General features: G+C 47.3%; 1 protein-coding gene and 1 long non-coding RNA gene across 2 annotated transcripts in view; one reads left to right on the forward strand and one right to left on the reverse strand.

The window, feature by feature from the left end:
* The window catches only part of IGF1R (insulin like growth factor 1 receptor), a 252109-nt gene that overhangs the window by 186295 nt on the left and 46664 nt on the right, over positions 1 to 19150 (forward strand). The window contains exons 4-8 of the mRNA XM_049614035.1: positions 2139 to 2287; positions 4404 to 4548; positions 13714 to 13928; positions 16179 to 16305; positions 18544 to 18782. Coding sequence (XP_049469992.1) covers positions 2139 to 2287; positions 4404 to 4548; positions 13714 to 13928; positions 16179 to 16305; positions 18544 to 18782 — 875 coding nt within the window. The remainder of the gene's footprint in view (positions 1 to 2138; positions 2288 to 4403; positions 4549 to 13713; positions 13929 to 16178; positions 16306 to 18543; positions 18783 to 19150) is intronic.
* LOC125910253 (uncharacterized) lies at positions 1246 to 17038 on the reverse strand. The gene is made up of 2 exons (XR_007453905.1): positions 16734 to 17038; positions 1246 to 2177 (listed from the first exon to the last, which is right to left on the reverse strand). It is a non-coding gene; the product is annotated as an uncharacterized LOC125910253 (long non-coding RNA).

The following is a 19150-nucleotide window of genomic DNA, read 5'->3' on the forward strand; positions in this document are numbered from 1 at the left end:
GCTTAATCTATAAACATGTAATCAGAGCACTTCCTTGGAAAAACATTTTTAAAGTGCTAGATGATTCCTAGACAGTTTAGCAAAGGTGTTTGGTTCAGAAATTGCTATTTGAATAAAACGTCAGGGAAAACTAAACTACACTTAACACGCGACCCTAGAAGTTATACTACTGGACATTCATCCCAGAGAAATGAAAACATACGTCCACAGAACAACAGGTGCACAGTTGTTCATAGCAGTTTCATTTGTAATAGCCAAAGACTGAAAACAACTTAGATGTTCCACAGTAGGTAAATGGTTAAGCACGCTGTGTTACATGCATACCATGGAGGAATAATTCAGCAATATAAGGGAGCAGAGTGTTGAAATACACAACAACTCGGATAGATCTCAAGGACGTTATGCTGTGTGTCAAAAGGTCTCATACTATGCCAGAGACTCATGTGCCAGTCTCAAAAGGTCACATACTGTGTAACTCCATTTATATAACAGTCTCAAAAATGACAAAATTCCCGTGTTGGAGAACAGATCGGTGGTCACCAGGAAGGAGTTAGGGAAATGAGGACAGGGTGGCTGTATGGGAGAGCTTCGTGAGGTACGTCTGTAACTTGACTGCATGAAGATCACACAAGAGATAAGATGACACACACAGAATTATAGGTACATTGTAGCAGTGTTAATTACCTGGTTTTGCTATTGCATTATTATTATAGAAGATGTAACCTTTAGATGATGAAAGTAGGTGAGGGGTCCAGGAGACCTTTCTGTACTCTATAACCTTCTGTGAATCTGTAATTATTTCAAGGAAAAAAAAAGGTTTTTGAAAGGGAGGGTGGGTGTATTATGTGGTGTGTAGGTGAGTTAGAAGTAATAAACGACCAACAAAAAGTGCTGAAGGGAAGCTACTACCCACGGTAGAAGTAAGAATGTTGTGTGTGATGTTACAGGAGAGAGAAATCTGCCTTTCTGGGCTTGGCCCAGCTCCTTGGGAAACGTTGCCTGGCATTCTCCTGACATGAAATGGGAAAAGAACAGGGAAATTTTGTTTACCTATGAGCTTATAAACAAAACAAACTCCTGCGCCATTGCCTTAGATATGCAGGAAAGTTCCATTAAAAAAAAAAAAAAAAAAAAAAAGACTTTCATGAGAAGAGAGTTACAACTGCTTTCTTGAATGTTTTTTACTTACCTTCATGAAGTTGAAAAGACCATTCAAGAACAACACTGGAAAATACACCTGGCTCATCAGTTCACCATTCTGTTTATTACACACATGTTCCATAAGGTTGTACCTTTTATTTTGTTTGGAAATCAACCCACTTTGATCCCGGGTCTGTGGTTCAGCAACCTGATGAGCATTTTGTCCGCTGTTTCTTAAACAACCAACCGTAGGTGATCAGGAGAAGTGCCAGTCTCACTCACTGATCCCTGAATCTTGGTGGTTAGCAGGATGTTTGGGATAGCGTTTGAAACAGGAGTTCATTACAAAGTAGTGCAAGTTCCTCGCTTTCATCGCGTGTACAGTGGAGAAAACCACCCAGATCCATTTATAAGTTGCTGCAAAACACCGTCCAGACATAATTTCATTTGTGCTTTAGCAAGAAAATGATGGATCTGTGCTATTCCACATGCCTTTGGGAATCCCTCACTGGGTTTGGTTGGGAGGCGGGCCTCGAGAGTTAGTATCCCCTTTGTGGCGGAGACACCGCTGGCCCTGTGCTCTCCCTGTGCAGTCTCCCAGGCTGTGCCAGGGAAGGCCACAACATCGGAGAGCGGCCCCATTTTCCACAGGAGCCACCAGCGAATGTGTCCTTTCTTCCAGGCTGTTTTCTCCCACATGGAACCAGCTGGCTCCCCAGCCAATAGGATGCCTCAAGGGTGTACCACATATTTTGTCTGGAAACAAGAGGCACGCTTTTCCTTTGTAGGCACTTTCTCCTTTTGGTTGCAACTTGAGTGGCTTATCCTGGGTGGCTTAGGGATGAGATGTGGCGTGCTCACTTACGTGCTTCAGAACCGTTGCATTTTGTAACATGTGCCGCAAAAACAACCAGAATAAAAGCGTACCTTCATGATTTTTTTTTTTTTAATGCACGGAGCTGACTCAGTTCTCTTGGTTGATTCTTTATCTTCAACAGCATGTACTGCATCCCTTGTGAAGGTCCTTGCCCCAAGGTCTGCGAGGAGGAGAAGAAAACAAAGACCATTGATTCTGTTACCTCTGCTCAAATGCTCCAAGGATGCACCATCTTCAAGGGCAATCTGCTCATTAATATCCGCCGAGGCAGTAAGTATTCCATCCCCCCGGAAGAGATGGCTGGATCCCTTGGTTTTCTTTTGTTGCTGTCTTTCCTTCCCATCCGTGCCTCACAACTGCAGTACGGGCCTAGAAAAACAACATGGTGTATAAGCCTCGTGCCCAACACCTGTTTTTTGAGTTTCCCTTCAAGATAAAAAAACAGATTGAAAGGCAGTCTGTTTTTTAGTCGTGGGCTCAGTGTCGATTCGCGCTGTGGGTCGCCACTCGTCTTTCTGTTAGTCCCATCGCCCCTGCAGGAGATGCAGGTCCCAACACACACAAGCCCCAGAAGAGGCTGGTAGACCAAAGGTATGACCCTGCAGCCTGCAGCTGGAGCGAGATCACGTGGCTCCAAGTCCAAAGAGTTTTGGTTACTTGAATGTATTGAGGAGACTGAGCAAAGAGAAGAGTTTAATGATACCACTTTGAAATTTTATTGAGTCCAAAGAGTGGTTAATCTCCTAATTTACTTTGGAGAGCCGGAAAAAAAAAAATACAAGTGCATGTCATCAAAGCTTCAGTCTTCACCCCTGTAAGATTGCCATCATTTGGAGTAGATGGCATTCCTGGTAATTGCATGTGTGCAGAAGCATTACTCATGGACTTATTCTGTGATATTTTCGTTTCTGATCTTCAGCTGACAACAGCTTCTAGCCTTAAATTCTCCATCACTGGGACCACTCAGTCAAGGTACTGATGATCGTTGCCTACACTAGAATAAAAGTAGTAAGAACACCTCGAGGTTCCCTAAATCCTTTTGGGGAGAAATCTTTACAGATGGAGAAAAAAAAAAAGACTGATTTATTTATTCTGTGAATTTACTTGTCCTTAATACTCTGTGTTCAGTGAGTGAGCGGAGCTCTTATAGTTTCAAGATGGCAGAGACATGTTTATGCTCAGTCCATTTGGAGTTTTTGAAACCCCTGATTTTTCATAACACTTTTGACACAACCACCACAGAGATAGCTTGGCATCTCTGGCTAGAATTTTCTTACCCTTAAGGTGCTTCTAAAGCTTTATTCCTTTGGCTCTTACTAGATTTCTTAATTTTTGAAAAGATGTCCTTATCCCTAGAACATATCCTTTAAGTACCAAACCTTCTTCTTCTTTTTTTTTTTAAATGTTCATATCAGGCATGCATCCTGCCCCACATTTAAAATTCAGGATCTTTTCCTTGAAATATCAACTGCAGGCAACTTCCTGTGTTTATAACAAGATTCCAGGAAATACACCATTGATACATTATGTTGTTTTCACATAGGTAGTAGTAGCAGCTCTTTCTCCAACTATTCTCTCGTTATGAAAAATCTTACATGTCGTTATAAAAACCCTCAGAAAAAAATTATGTGTGTGTTATAAAAAACCCTCAGAAAAAAAATCATGTGTGCGTTATAAACACACTCAGAAAAAAATCATACGTGTGCATTATAAAAAACACTTAAAAATCATGTGTCGTTATAAAAACGCTCAGAAAAAAATCATATGTGTGCATTATAAAAAACATTTAGAGAAAAATCATATGTGTGCATTATAAAAACAGAAGCACAGAAACGAATTTTTAAACATCACCAGCAGATAACCATCATTAACATTTTGGTGTGTTTTCTTCCAATCTTAGTAAGATGGACCCTTTAAATATAGATCCCTGTATCTTAGGAACTAGAAATGCAGCAAAGGCAGTTCCTAATGAGACCGAGAAAACGTTGTTTATTTAGTCATGCCCTTGTACTGTGGAGGCAGCACTGTCTGTTGACAGAGCGTATTAAAAGACATTCCCCAGATTTGTCAGCCTTCGCTAATTGGCAGTCTGGTATTTATGATTTTACATTCTGTTAATCAGCCCGGGAGCTATGGTACCCAGCCTTCTAGAGAGTCTCCTTCCCCTGACTCTTGTGGGGCCCTGTCCCAGGAGAGGTTGTTCAAAGTCAAGCCCAGGGAAGTACGTTTTTGACAGGGATGGCAAGTTCCTGCACCAGCGGCCTGAGCCTCTCAGTGGCACCACGACCTGCCACGGAATCGTTCTCCAAACACGTTTGTGGGAAGCCGAGTGTGGCATCCTCATGCTTCGCGAACGCTCGCTAACGCGGCCCCCCTCTTCGTGCAGATAACATTGCCTCGGAGCTGGAGAACTTCATGGGACTCATCGAGGTGGTGACAGGCTACGTGAAGATCCGCCATTCCCACGCCTTGGTCTCCTTGTCCTTCCTCAAAAACCTTCGCCAGATCTTAGGAGAGGAGCAGCTGGAGGGGTAAGTGCTCCGAATGTCATGAGCCGACATCCTCCTTTTACAAAAGAAGCAGCGTGCTTTTAAGACTCTGCGTTACTAAGGTGAGGGCCCTTTCTTGTTAGGAGGAAGCGAAGGTATTGCGGGTCCAACGCTACCTGCGTGATGGCCCATGTCCTCAGGTGGAGTCTCACAGACACTTGACTCCATCCGTGGGATGTTGCTGTTTTGGAAAAGTGTGTTGTGACCCGTCGATCATGGGCTGCGTGTCTACAAGACAGGGGTGCTGATGGGGACCCTCTGTGCCAAAAGCAATAGAAATAGGTCTAAGGTGCTTAATCATCATTTGCATGACTCTTATCTACCTCAGGATGCTACACACTGTGGAAAACCATTCCGTCTTTTAAAATACAGTTGACCCTTGGTGTGAACAATGTGGTTTGAATCACACGGGTCCCCTTATACACAGTTTTGTTTGGATAAATACAGTGCAGTACTGTAAATGTTATTTTCCTTATAATTTTTTAACTAACATCTTCCCCAGCTGACTCTGGTGTAGGGGCACAGTATATAACACATATAATATATGAAATATGTGTTAATCAATTGTTGATAGGACGACTTCTGGTCAACAGTAGACTATTAGTAGATAAGTGTGGGGAATGTCAAAAATTACATGTGCGTTGGTGGCTATGCAGAGTGCAGCACCCTAACCCCCACGTTGTTCACGGGTAAACTATATATGGGAATGTAAGCGATCTGGAGGAGTCTTGATAGTTCATTTTGTTACACAGAAATCATGAGTCACAAAATTGTTTTATCAATTAGCCTACAGGATTTATACTACTGGTAGAATTTTTTGCCTTCTGCAGAAGTATGCTTTGTGATCGGGGCTTTTAAACTAGCTGGAGGCTTTTCACTACCAGGTAAACAAGAGTTGATGTTTCTTGCTACGGTTTCTTTCTAGAAGTTAGCCTGCGTGTACCTCTGCATACATACCTTTCTCTTCATACTCCCTTTCAATACAACTCTTGCCTGGCTTTAAGCTTTGCAATAAAAGGAGACATTCATTAAAGAGCGAATTCCTTCCAAAGAGAATTTGGGGAAATCATTTAGGAAAGAAAGAGGTGGGAAGGTCATGGGAAAGGTTGTCCTTGCTGATTTATCTGCCCCGACTGGATAGAGTTACCCCATAAGGGTTTCTTTATAGCCTCCCTGCTTTTCTCAGACTAACTCTTGGTCAGTCTTAAATTCTTAAAATTCCATCATCTGATACAGCTAAAGAGAGAGGGCAGCCCTTCATTCCATCCTGGAAAAGCACACTGTCCTCCCCACTGGGAACACTGATTCTCGAGGAAAAAAAAAACTTTCTTTCTCCCCACAAATCCAAGAAGGCTGCCACTATGCCCCACAGTGTCCCAAGTCACTTGTACATCAAGCTGGGGCTCTGCCATTTTGGGGTGCTGGCTACTTTTTGTTACATGAAATCTTAGAGTGAAGTTTAGCACAGCTCTTTTTCTCTCCAGGTTTGTGTTTCTGGGATCCCTCGTGTTGGTAAGCACTTTTCCTTTGGCAGGTCGGTATCAGCAACTTTTCCTGCTGCTTAAAGACACACGTTCCCCCCCTCCCCCAGGCTGACAAGTGATATACATAGAGATGAAAGCTGGGAGAAGAGTGTAATTTTTATTAGGAATGGTTATACGAGGGGATTACCTTTCAGTCACGTGGCCACTGAAAAGTATGATGCCCTTAAAGCTGAGATACTTAGCTGAGAACTAAGACTGATTTTTATTTGTAGGGATGTAGATGACACATTTCTGACTACCTGAAGTTTGTATAGAACCTGAAGTCCCGGTGGGGGCTCTTTAAAGGATGCCTGTCATTGCTCAGGTGTTTGGGACTCCTCCAGGCTCCAGGATGCTTCAGGCCCCCGTCTGCTATTAACGTTTTCGATGACAAGGGAGGGCAGATGGGGCTGTGGGTTTTCACACCCCGCTGCTGATCAGTGGCCCTTGTAGGCTCCGAGGATGCTGGGCTTCCAGCCTTTAATTCCTATGTGCTGCTTCTTGGAGTCTGTCTGTCTGTCTCTTCCCCTCTCTCTCTCTCTCTAGAGAGACTACTACTTTAGAGAGAGAGAGAGAGAGAAACCATGAGCAGGGAGGAAGAGAGAGAGAATCTTAAGCAGACTCCTTGCTCAGCTCAGAGCCTGAGGCAGGGCTCGATCCCACAACCCCGAGACCCTGAACCAAAAATGAACAGTTGGGTGCTTAACTGACGTAGCCACCCGGGCGCTCCTTGGGGGTTCTCTCTTTAGCTGGGGTGCTTGAGACTCTTGCCTGTCTTGGTGGGAGTTGCGTTCTCTCATGGGCCTTCCCCACCCATGACCAAAAAAGGTTTAGGTCATCATCACTTGTGATGAATGCCCCTACAGCTCTTTGCACCAGGTGTGCCCACCAGCAACAACTCAATTCTTTGTTTTGCATCCTGAAACTTAGGAAGAGCGTTCGTTCCAGCCCTTCACCAGCTCTCCCCACGCCTGCAAGGAGGGAAGGGTCAGAGAGAGGCAGAGAAGAAAGGAATATGATAAAAATAAATACCAACAACAGTGCAGAAGCAGAACTTGCAAGGTGCTCCCAGGGAAGGGAAAGGAATGTGCCACGGGCATGAGAAAGAGGCAGATAATCTGATTACAAAGATCCCAGGGTGGCATTTGACATGGGCCTCAAAGTGTTTCCAGAAACACTCAGAAAGCAGAAGGTGAAGAGGGCAGTTCAGGATAGGGCAGCAACCGCAAAGGCGGCAAGTTGGGGCATCCTGGGACCTGTTTGGCAAATAATGCTGGAGAGGTAGGTGGTATTAGAATTACGTAAGGTGTTATGCACCCAGGCGTGGAGGTTATAATTTAGGTAAGCGATGGAATGTATCCTTTCGAGCCCGAGGAGAGTTAGCAGAGCGGCCTGGACATTTCGTTTCTGTGCACCTTTGGTTTAAGCCAAGGTAATTTTTATCCCAGTGCTTTCCAAACTTTGCGACACGTTAGAATCCTCTTGGGTGGGGACAGGTAAAAGAAAAATCCCAGTAGCCCAAGTGGCACTCCCAGTGTGGTCAGGATGTTTGGGGGTGGGATCCAGGCGCCAATGATTTTCTTAAGAATCCGAGGTGATTTCACTGTGTAGCCACAATTGGATACCATTGCTGTGTCCTGTCATTTCTTCTCAACGTGTGCCTCCTCAAAGCACTTTGCCTCTTTTCCTAAATATTTTCTTGTCACACTACTGCCTTAAAGGACATTTTTCTTGAACTTCTGTAGCTGACAAGAACACTAATAAGTGCCACCATTTGGCTCAATGGAAGTTTCATAGCATTTTGTTTGGATGGAGAGCAGACAAGTCCATAGCACAGGGATCCTTCTATCTGAAGACCTTGGCTTTCCAGACTGGAACTGAGATCTACCTCTGAGTCCCTTGCGCAACCCAGACCACGGAGTCAAGTGCAGAACATGAAGCTCAAGCATTTTACCTGGAGTGGAGCTCGAGTCTGTATTCCAAGCGAGCCGATTTTGTAATCTGATTTCCAGGGCGGCAAAAGATGTGGGCAGAATCACATCTGAACAGGCAGCAAGGTACTTGGCGGCTGGAAGAACAGGGCCCGACAGCATGAGGCAGTCATCAGTCTGTCCGCAAGCACTCAGACCTCCAGGTTTCCTCGAGGACGTGACTCAGGCTGCGTACTGTGATGTGTTTCTAGACTAATAGCCTTAGACATTGAGAAATCAAGGTTTTTCTGCTACTTAAGAAGGAAATGGGTCTTGTAATACACACGTGTAAGATTTATATAAAATGACTAATTTTTAAGCCCTGGAATAGAAAACAGAATATTTCTGCTATCTTGACAGTTCCTTCATTTGGACACCCTTATTTTTTTATGGCATCAGACAAATGAGGAGTTAGAATTTCAGATTCTTTGGTGCCCAAGGATTGTTGCTCCAAAAAGCATAAAAGCAGATGCAGGTAGCAGGGGATATAAGAATTGAAAACCTTGGATGCCTTTAGGCATCTCTGTGCTCACTATCCTACCACTTGACTTTGCAAAACTTGGCGCTTCGTTCTGCCTTCCTGCAACTCTCAGATTAGGCTGCAACAGGGCTGTGGGGACTTTTAAAAATAAAGACTCAACCATATGACTCAGCAATTCCAGGCTCTACCCAGTATCTTCCCAAGAGAAATGAAAACGTGCCCACACAAGACCTGAATGTGAATGTTCCTAACAGGATTATTCATGATGGCCCACCCCCCACCTCAAAAAAAAACAAAAACAAAAACAAAAAAACACTGGAAACAGTCCACATGTCCATCAACAGATGAATGGATAAACTGTGGCACAATGGAATACTATTCAACAATAATATAACAACATGGGTAACCCTCAGAAACATTGAGCTAAGTGGGAAAAAAGCCAGACACAAAAGGCTGCACATTACGTGATTCCATTAGTTTCTACAAAAAACAAAACTGTGGAGACGGCAAGCAGATTGGTGAAGGCTGGGGGTAGGGGCAGAGACTGACCAGCGTTGGCAGGGAGGGAACTTTGACATCGTGGAAATATTCCGAAACTGCATTGTGGTGATGGTTGGACAGCTGTATAAATTTATGAAGCTCATGGCTCTGTACACTTATGATGGGTACAGTTTTTGGTAGGTAAATTCTACCTCAGTAAAGCTATTTAGAAAAAAAGGGGAAACATGTTCTGAGTTTCTGTCTGGTGCCTAGTGGCACTTGAATATAAATGCCCGCCCTTGCTGAGCCCCCAAGGTTGGTGCAGATATCGGATTTGGGGGAGATTGGATGTGGTGTAAAGCCGCATCTGTGAAAAGGCCAAATCCTGTATCTGTTGCAGATTGCTAGGATGCTGGAGATGGTCCTCGTGTGCTGGATTCTGATGCCCCCTAGAGACAGCCGGAAAGAGTCTATGGTTTCTCTGAGAAATGAAAGGGAACGATCAGCTGTGTATTTGCAGATTTTTTTTTTTTTCAATTTGTCAGTAAGGGCTGAAAGGCAGGAATATCCCTTCCACCCCCGTAGTTTGAACTCCTAGCCCTCAATCCCCTTTTTCCCAGCCTGGGAGAAGCCAAATAAGACACTGCCTAGAGTTGTTGCTTAGTGAGCGGTGGAGATGATGCTCAGACCCTGATGTTTGGATTCTCCAATGCAGTGCTCCAAACACTGGCCCTGGAGCTGTCTTCTGTGCACCATGCAGATTCCCAGCCCTTTCGCTTTCCTTTGCTTCCACATCCTTCCTGCCCTTCATCAGAGCAGGTGGGGAGGTGGTCGTTATTGGTTACTCAAGGAAGACAGCCCCAAGACTGGAGCCATGAATAAAACACCTGAGTGTCTAGTATATACTAGGTATTTAGAATATATCAATACAGTTAGGGGCGCCTGGGTGGCTCGGTTGAGTGTCCGACTTCGGCTCAGGTCATGATCTCACAGTCCGTGGGTTCGAGCCCCACGTTGGGCTCTGTGCTGACAGGTTGGAGCCTGGAGCCTGCTTCAGATTCCGTGCCTCCCTCTCTCTCTGCCCCTCTCCTGCTCGTTCTCTCGTTCTCTCTCTCTCTCTCGTTCTCTCTCTCTCTCTCTCAAAAATAAACATCACAGGGGCGCCTGGGTGGCTCAGTCGGTTGGGTGACCGACTTCAGCTCAGGTCACGATCTCACGTTCCGTGAGTTCGAGCCCCGCGTCGGGCTCTGGGCTGATGGCTCAGAGCCTGGAGCCTGCTTCCGGTTCTGTGTCTCCCTCTCTCTCTGCCCCTCCCCCATTCATGCTCTGTCTCTCTCTGTCTCAAAATAAATAAACGTTAAAAAAAATTTTTTAAAAAATAAAATTAAATTAAAAAAAATAAACATTACAAAAGAATATAAATCAATACAGATAATATACAGGTATCCTCAAGGAAATGATGGATTGCTTGCAACCCACCTGAATTGGTCTACATTTTGTCTGATGGGGCCCACCCAAGTACAGAAACAAACATCTTTTGCCACACAAGGAGGGCTGGGAGTCAGGATATCAATACCTATAAAACCCGGGCATCTGTGTGACTACAGAAAAAGAAACAACTTAATTTTTTTATATATATTCTATGAATGTAAAGGCAGTAAGCTTAGAAACAATTAGGAAATCACATTGATTAATTGACGTATATAGCCATTTCCTTTAGGAAACAATGAAAATCTGTGAGTGTGTGTGTGCCTGTGTGTGTAAATGTGCAGGCAAGTCTCTCTGCCTTTTACCGTCTCTTAATTTTCACCTAATCATGGGAGGGAAGTTTGGGGCGGAGCCAGGCCCCAACCTGGGGTTGGAGAAACAAGAACACTATTGACAGGCAGCTCCTGATGGCTTGGTTATTATTTTGACGAGGGTTTTATTTTTGTTTCTTCTGTCGCTCACACAGGCTCCATAACGCCTGGGTTTTATTGATACTGGTATCCTGGCCCCAGGCCTTCTCAGTGTTGTAAAAAATGTTTGTGTTTACTGTAAAAAGATAATCTTGCTTTTCAAAGTGATTAATCACATACACAGAATTTCAGTGTGCCTGCCACTCATTTGTCAAGTTCCTGATTTATAATTCATGCTTCCTCCATGGGGAAAAGCATGTTTTGTTCAGAAGGTATTTTCCGTGTAGTTCTGTTCCCTGCCAGTGAAATCCGTTTACTAAAAGGAAGCCTCACCCCGAGTTGAGACAGGAGCTTGACCTGGTTAATTGGCCTGCACTCCCGGCCTAGAGGTTTCTGCACCAACCAGATCTTGTCCCCTGGGACCAAGACAGGAACCTGGGAGCAGCCAGACCCTTTGGGGTTTGGTGTCGGCACTGCAGAGTGTCCTTCAGAGCAGGAAGTAACCGTGGGCAAGAATGGGAGAATAGAAGGCATCTGTTTCCACCTGCAAACCCCTCCGTCAGTTGTATGCATGCATCACCCTGCTTTCTGCAGCCTGGCAGTGCGGGGGGCGGGGGGGAGGAGAGTGGCCACTGGCCCAAGGGGATGGCCCATCTCACCTTGCCACGTCCCAGCGCTCCCCAGTTGTACACATGGCCTTGCGTTGCGTATGCTGAGTCTCGATTCATTTGGACAACATGTCATGTTCCTTTTTCAGTGGATATACGTGTTAGGGAGTGAGCTCTTCCCGAAAGGAAAGTATTACTGCCTCGCAAGTTTTGGCCACCTGGTTTGGTGGCCATGAATGTGTCAGGGGACCTCAGGGTGGGTTAGTGAGGAGCCTGGCTTGGTTTGAGAGGTGCTGCCTTTGGACTTACTTGGCCCACTGGACCCTGTGTGGGCAGGACTCCCACCACCACCACCCCTGCACGTGTGTGGACGGACAGCGCCCAGTGCTTGTCGGGGGGCTGGGCTCAGGCTGGTGGGGCAGATTCCAGCTCAGCGTTGTGACTTCTCCCGGGCATTAGGGTCTTGGACTCCTAAAACCAACAGGGAGCTCAGATGTTCATACCCCTTGTTGTCCTGACTATGTGTTCATACCCTCCTAGTCCTATGAGTGAACCAGACTGATGGCTACAGAAAGTTCTAAGTGAACTGCCCATGGCTACGTGGCTCATTCATGGCATTTGTAGTCCTGAACCCCTGTCTCCGAACTCCCTTGTGAATTCCCATGAGTGCATCACAAGTCTGCTTGGCAGCATTTTAACCATAAGTTTTGCTTTCTTAATGAATGAGACTCAGGCTGGGGATTGACAAGGCAGGTGGAGGTCCTGGTCTGAGTATACATGAAGAACCTCACCAGGTGCAGAGAGGGGCCCATGGACACAGCCTCTAGGGAAGAAGAGGGCTTTACACTTCTGTCTGGCTCTCTTGGCCCTGGAAAGGGGGCTGGATCCTTTCTTCCCAGCAGTTTGTGTATTGGATCCTTAAGTGGATCTTAGAAATAGCTCAAAGTGCTGTACCAATTCTGTTTTGTATAAAGTGCTCGAGTGAGCCCCGGATAGAGCCTGAGGCTGGGGACCAGGAGAGGGAGAAGACAGGTTCGAGGTCTATGTGGAGCTGACCTTTCAGCCCAGAGGACTTGGATGGGCAGCAAGGTCCTGCCTGCTTGGTTTCCCCAGGGACCCGGAGAAAGGGGCGTTATTGCGTGGATCTTTCTCCAGACCCCTAAGCTGTAGCTATCTGTTCTCCCACCTCCCGGAGCATGGATTTCTCTCTGGGTAGCCAGAGCTGTTGCTGATTCCGCCGTCCTCCCATCTTCCCTTCCGTCGACAGGTGGAGCCGCTGCTTCTGTGTCCGCCCATAACTCACTTGGTTAGCTCTGGACCTCCAGCCCCTTGTCAGTGCCCAGCACCTGTTAGACCAGTGCTTCTGCCGGTACGATCCCGGCACCTGAAGGTGTCAGCACCACTGAGGTGCAGGGTGCAGGTTAGCAATGCAGATTCTTGGCCCACATAGACCTACTAATGAGAAACTCTGGGAGTGGAGCCCAGCACTTGGAAAACAAGCCTTGTGCACACTAGCCTTGTGTTGGATACTGAGTCACTGTTGCCTGGATGATGTGGCCCAGAGGGACTGCCCTTAGCGGGGGTGGTTTCTCTTTCCCCACCTTCTCCAAGGCGGGTGGTGAGGCTTTTCAAGATGGGGTGAATCTGGAGGAGGGAGCAGGCCCAGGGCTGGTCCACCACTGAGTCTGGCTCCCTGTCCCCATTCTGCCTCCTGCCCCATCAGACACCGCTGATGGCACGGGTGGGATTTACCCCCAAGGATAATGGCAGACTTTCTACAGCAAATATGTAAGCTGTTCCGGTTGAGTAGCCGAGCGTGTCTGTTCTCCCGTGGACTGACTTCAAGTGCATTATACATACTCTGCTCTGAGAGAAATACCCAAAGGCATTTCTGTGGAATGATTCCAGCAACACCCTCTGGTACGCGAGGCATCATTTTGTTGGTAATAGAGGTCCTAAAATTAATTCGTGTCTTCCCGATTCCAGTACGCTGTCCTGGAATCAGATGGTTGCTGTTGTGAACAGGAACTGTCCACGCTTCCCCACTATTAATGACTAAGTCTCTCACTGGCAAAGGCAGCGTGTTCCGGAGCCACGTGTGGAGGACGGCCCGTGTGGCTCGGCCAGTGGGTGGGAGGGGACACTGGGCAAGGGCCGGAGAGCTCACGGTGGTTTCTGTGCTTCCAGGAACTACTCTTTCTATGTCCTCGACAACCAGAACCTGCAGCAGCTCTGGGACTGGGGCCACCGCAACCTGACCATCAAAGCTGGGAAGATGTACTTTGCTTTCAACCCCAAGTTGTGCGTCTCCGAAATTTACCGCATGGAGGAGGTGACTGGGACTAAGGGGCGCCAGAGCAAAGGGGACATCAATACGAGGAACAACGGAGAGCGAGCCTCCTGTGAGTGGCCCCTCCTCCTCCGGTCTAGAACAGCGGCTCCGTTTGTGGTCCCCTCCTCGCTTCACTTGGGGGTGGGGGGACACGAGGCCTCCGTAACTAGCACTTTGCTCACACGTGTGTATGTTCAGAGTCGGTAACAGGGCAGATTCATGACACATTCATGTTCGTGCTTCTCCCTTAGCATCTAGATGAATGCACTACACATTTATAAATAGGTTCCTACACAGATTTTCCAGAAGTGCTTACAGAATGCAGAGTTAAATGTCCATGTATTTTATATATATATAATGTATGTATATTATATGTGTATATTATATATTATATATAATCTCTAATATATATTATTATATATATATTATATATTATATATAATCTCTAATATATATTAGTGTATCTCTAATATATATTATATATATTAGAGAGAGAGAGGGAGAATCCTAAGCAGGCTCCACATTCAGTGCACAGCCCAACGTGGGGCTTTCCATCCCACGACCCTGCTATCATGACCTGACCTGAAATCAAGAGTTGGATGCTCAACTGACTAAGCCACCCAGGTGCTCCAATTTAAATGTCTTTTAATGCATAGGCATACGGTCAGATTATTTGTCACAGAGGAGCTAGTTCCCTCCAGGGAGCGAGCTCAGCTCCACTGCCCACAGCATAGGGGAAGCCTGAGGGCAGAGGGGGCTAAGCCCCAAGCCCAGTGCATAGCCCTGGGGTGTCTGTCTCTCACTTGGCCTTCTCCTCACTCACACCCCAACACGAGAAAGATGGAGAGAGTCTGTAGACTCCCTGAATTGACACTGCTTTCTTAAATTTAGAAGAGTGTAATTATAACCTTGCAACGGTTACATGACTTTTACCTTTAAGGTCCCGTATCTGAGCTATAGCAGTACATCTCTCAGCTAACCCTGTATGTAAAGCGGCTTTTGAAAATGTGGTTCTGTTCAGGTGGATAGAGTTCTAAAAGTAAATTGTCTCTCTGTCCTCGGCCTTTAATAAGGGAAGGGTCTTAGGAAAAAAAAGAGAGTGATTTATAGGATCAAAGATGTGCACACGCACGTGCACACACGGCACACGCAGGTTCGAGAAACTATTAGCATTTGATTAGTTTTGCTGGCATCTGCATTTACCCGGTAGATACTCAAACTTCCCAGGAAGGGTTTTTGGAGGGAAGAAGCCTGATGCAAGGCGGGATGGCGTGTTTGCAACCACCAGCTCCTTGTCCTTGACATGCCCACACAGCCCCTGCCGGACTCCCTGTTCTCCTCCACCTCAGCCGGTCTGCCCTATCAGATTGTGACTACGGTAGCCGTTTCTTTCCCATTGAAAACAAAATCATGTTTTCTCTTTAAATAACCCTCGAGCGGGAACTGGAGTGTTTTTCTAATCTCACATCAGCACATTTTGCCCCCCAACTTTTTAGTATTAACTGCCTTCAGCCTGCGCTTCACCTACTGAGTACGTCAGGATTCAGGCAAATAGAGGCAGAAAAGGACAGTCTGTAGGAGGGCTCCAAGTCTCCCTGAGGAGAGGCGGTTAGCAGCTCTTCCCCGGTCCTCGTGGTCCTTTGAATCTGGCCAGAGGAACAAGACAGAGACTCAGAGCTGGGTCCCTGCCATACCTCCCCAGCCACGTCCCACGGAGCACAGGGGGCTTTGCCAGGTGACACTGTTCTTGTCAGTGCTTACTTCATTCCCGGTGGTATGTCAGCCCCAGCTGGAGCCTCCGGGAAGCTTCCGTGTCCTTCCAGGCCGATACCACGTTTAGACTGAAAGTGCCCCACTGTGGCACACCTGGTCCGTTAGCCGGTCTCTGCTGGTTGAGCAGGAGCAGGCGGAGACTCCTAACACTACAGAGCAGGTGCCCTCCTATCGCAGAAGATTCAGCCCAGCTTACAGGGCTCACCTTCCCCGGCCCCCTTGGCAGCCGCGTCTTAGGGCTCAACAGAAAGGGCAGGTGCCTGGCTGTGTCAAGCAGCCCTTCCCTGTCGGGCTCGGACTCGTAGGGCAGGGCCAACGCAGCCAAGTGTGCTAAAACAAAGGACCAGGCTGGTCGCAGCTCCATGTGGGAACAAGTCTGGGTCCTTAGTAGAAATAAGAGAGCCACTGAGAAGTCCAGAAAGGGGCTTATTAGCATGCACAGCCAGCCTTGGAGAAGAGGGAAACGGTGCGGGGCAGGTGGCTTGTCAGACACTCGGAGGGAAAGGACGTCCGTCCCTGTCACTCACAGATGTACCTTTCGCCCCAGGTGAAAGTGACGTCCTGCACTTCACCTCTACGACCACGTGGAAGAACCGCATCATCATAACCTGGCACCGGTACCGGCCCCCTGACTACAGGGACCTCATCAGCTTCACCGTCTACTACAAGGAGGCGTGAGTTTCTGCGTGGGCAGGGCTGTGGGTGGGGAAGCCCGTGCTCCACCCTCCCCACCCTCCCTGGCTGTCACGTGACATCCATCACCGCGGCGACAGCCACAACACTACGGTGTCGGCTTGGGGCCTTTCGTTCTCCAGTGGGTAGTTAGAGGGGTTGGCATAAAATAACTCCAAAGAGCAAAGTTTGTTTTTTAGAGGATTAGGCTAGTCCAGACATCCATTAACTGGGGTAGGGGATGTGCCCGCCAAGCCATACCCCAGGAGCACCTGCACCGTGCAGGGTGCTCAGCTTCCCTGGAGGGGACCCCAGACCGATCTGTCCGCTTATTCCTGTCCCTCTACCCACAGGCCCTTCCCAAGGCACCGTCCTCTGCTCTAGGTCATGAGCCCTCCGAACTAGGGATGGAAAAGGGAGAGAGACTGACCTCCATGTTTTGAACCTCTCATGATTTCTCCCAGCATCTGTGGAGGCTTTGTGCCTTCAGGGGACACCTGCCACAGCAGCCACGATGTCCTCCTCCAGACGGAAGCTCTTGTTGGGTCTCCCTCTTCCTTCCTTTGCCTCTTGTCCAAGTGCTTCCCCAGCCTGCTTAGTCACCCTCCTTACCCGGCTCCCACTGTGATGTCGTAGGTCTCTTTCCCCAGTGATTGGCTTCCCCGGGGCTGGAACCAGAGCCACTAATGGCAGTATCTGGCCCCCTTTCCCCTGCCGGAGCCAGAGTCCTAGGGAGGGTCATAGCAGTGGAGAAAGCAGGTCTCGGGATTATTACGCATTCAGCATATTTACACGTGGGAGTCACTCATGGCCTTCCATTGTGACCACACAGAGGGGTATGTGAGTAAGGTACTTAAGCCGTCCCAACTGTTTGTGAACAAATTTGATTTCCGAAGCTGTATTTTAGACGCGGTTTTTCTGTAGCAAAAGTCCTTTTTCTCCAAAAGTTATTTTTCATCAGTAGCTGATGTTTGCATTAAATGATTACACTTGTTTTTTTTTAATGGTGAAAAGTGCCACAATTGGAAGAGAGAAAAATAGCATTTGCATATATTCTTTTTTTTTAATTTTTTAACATTTTTATTTTTTTTTTAATTTTTTTTTTAATGTTTATTTATTTTTGAGACAAAGAAAGACAGAGCATGAGCAGGGGAGGGGCAGAGAGAGAGGGAGGCACAGAAGCTGAAGCAGGCTCCAGGCTCTGAGCTGTCAGCACAGAGCCCGATGCAGGGCTCAAACTCACGAACTGTGAGATCATGACCTGAGCCGAAGTCGGACGCTTAACCGACTGAGCCACCCAGGTGCCCCTAACATTTTTATTTTTGAGAGACAGAGAGAGAAGGGTGTGAGCAGGCGAGGGGCAAGGAAAGAGGGAGGCACCGAATCTGAAACAAGCTCCAGACTCTGAGCTATCAGCACAGAGCCCGATTCGGGGCTCGAACTCATGGACGTGAGATTATGACCTGAGCCGAAGTTGGATGCTTAACCAACTGAACCACCCAGGTGCCCCTGTATTCTTTTTTTTTTCAATGTTTATTTTTTTTATTTTTATTTTTTCAACGTTTTTTATTTTATTTTTGGGACAGAGGGAGACAGAGCATGAACAGGGGAGGGGCAGAGAGAGAGGGAGACACAGAATCGGAAACAGGCTCCAGGCTCTGAGCCATCAGCCCAGAGCCTGACGCGGGGCTCGAACTCACGGACGGCGAGATCGTGACCTGGCTGAAGTCGGACGCTTAACCGACTGCGCCACCCAGGCGCCCCAATGTTCATTTATTTTTGAGAGACAGAGCGTGAGTGGGGGAAGGGCAGAAAGAGAGAGGGAGACACAGAATCCAAAGCAGGCTCCAGGCTCTGAGCTGTCGGCAGAGTCCGACACGGGGCTTGAACCCACAAACCGTGAGATCCTGGCCTGAGCCGAAGTCGGACGCTTAACCGACTGAGCCCCCCAGGCGCCCCAACATTTGCATATATTCTTAGGGAGCAGTGTCTGCAATCCCAGTAACAATTAGAACTTACCCTTCCTGAGGCAGCGGCTGCGGTTCTATCGGGCGTTTGTAACCACGGTGAAACCTGGGACCAGTTGCTTCATTTTCTTCTTCTATAAAAATCCGATTGATTATTTTATTTAGAATTCCTGTTACAGAAAGGGTGACATACTCGGCCCCTGGGCAAGGCTTCTGAGCGCCTCGATGGCAGGGACCGAAACCTTTCTCTGAGCTTCACCCGTTATCTTTCAGACCTTTTAAAAACGTCACGGAGTATGATGGCCAGGATGCCTGTGGCTCCAACAGCTGGAACATGGTAGATGTGGACCTCCCTCCCAACAAGGACGTCGAGCCTGGCATTTTACTGCATGGACTAAAGCCTTGGACGCAGTATGCTGTTTACGTCAAGGCGGTGACCCTCACCATGGTGGAGAATGACCATATCCGCGGGGCCAAGAGTGAAATCTTGTACATTCGCACCAATGCTTCAGGTATCCATGCACCATCCATCCCACATTTTTCATGAGCTCACTGTGCTTGTTTATCACAGGAACCGGTCAGCAGACCAGCAACGAGCGTGCCTATAGTTTTTCTCTACCTTGGACCAGTCTGTCTTTTATGTGCCTTTCTTATCAATAGATAATGCTGTATCCTTTCTTTTCCTGGTCCCAAAACCCTAGGCTCCTCTGGTCCATTTTTCGGATTCAGTAGTGCCTTCCATCACTCACCTGCCCTGTGCCGGTGAGCCCAGGTCCTCCAGGGTGCTGGCTTGGTTTTTTTGGACGACCCAGCCGGGATCCAACCCCCTATAGCTTACCCTTCTTGTTTATTTTCCCTTTTTTTTTTTTTTTTTTTTTAA

The sequence above is a fragment of the Panthera uncia genome (assembly GCF_023721935.1).
Source record: "Panthera uncia isolate 11264 chromosome B3 unlocalized genomic scaffold, Puncia_PCG_1.0 HiC_scaffold_1, whole genome shotgun sequence".
Lineage (NCBI taxonomy): Eukaryota > Metazoa > Chordata > Mammalia > Carnivora > Felidae > Panthera > Panthera uncia.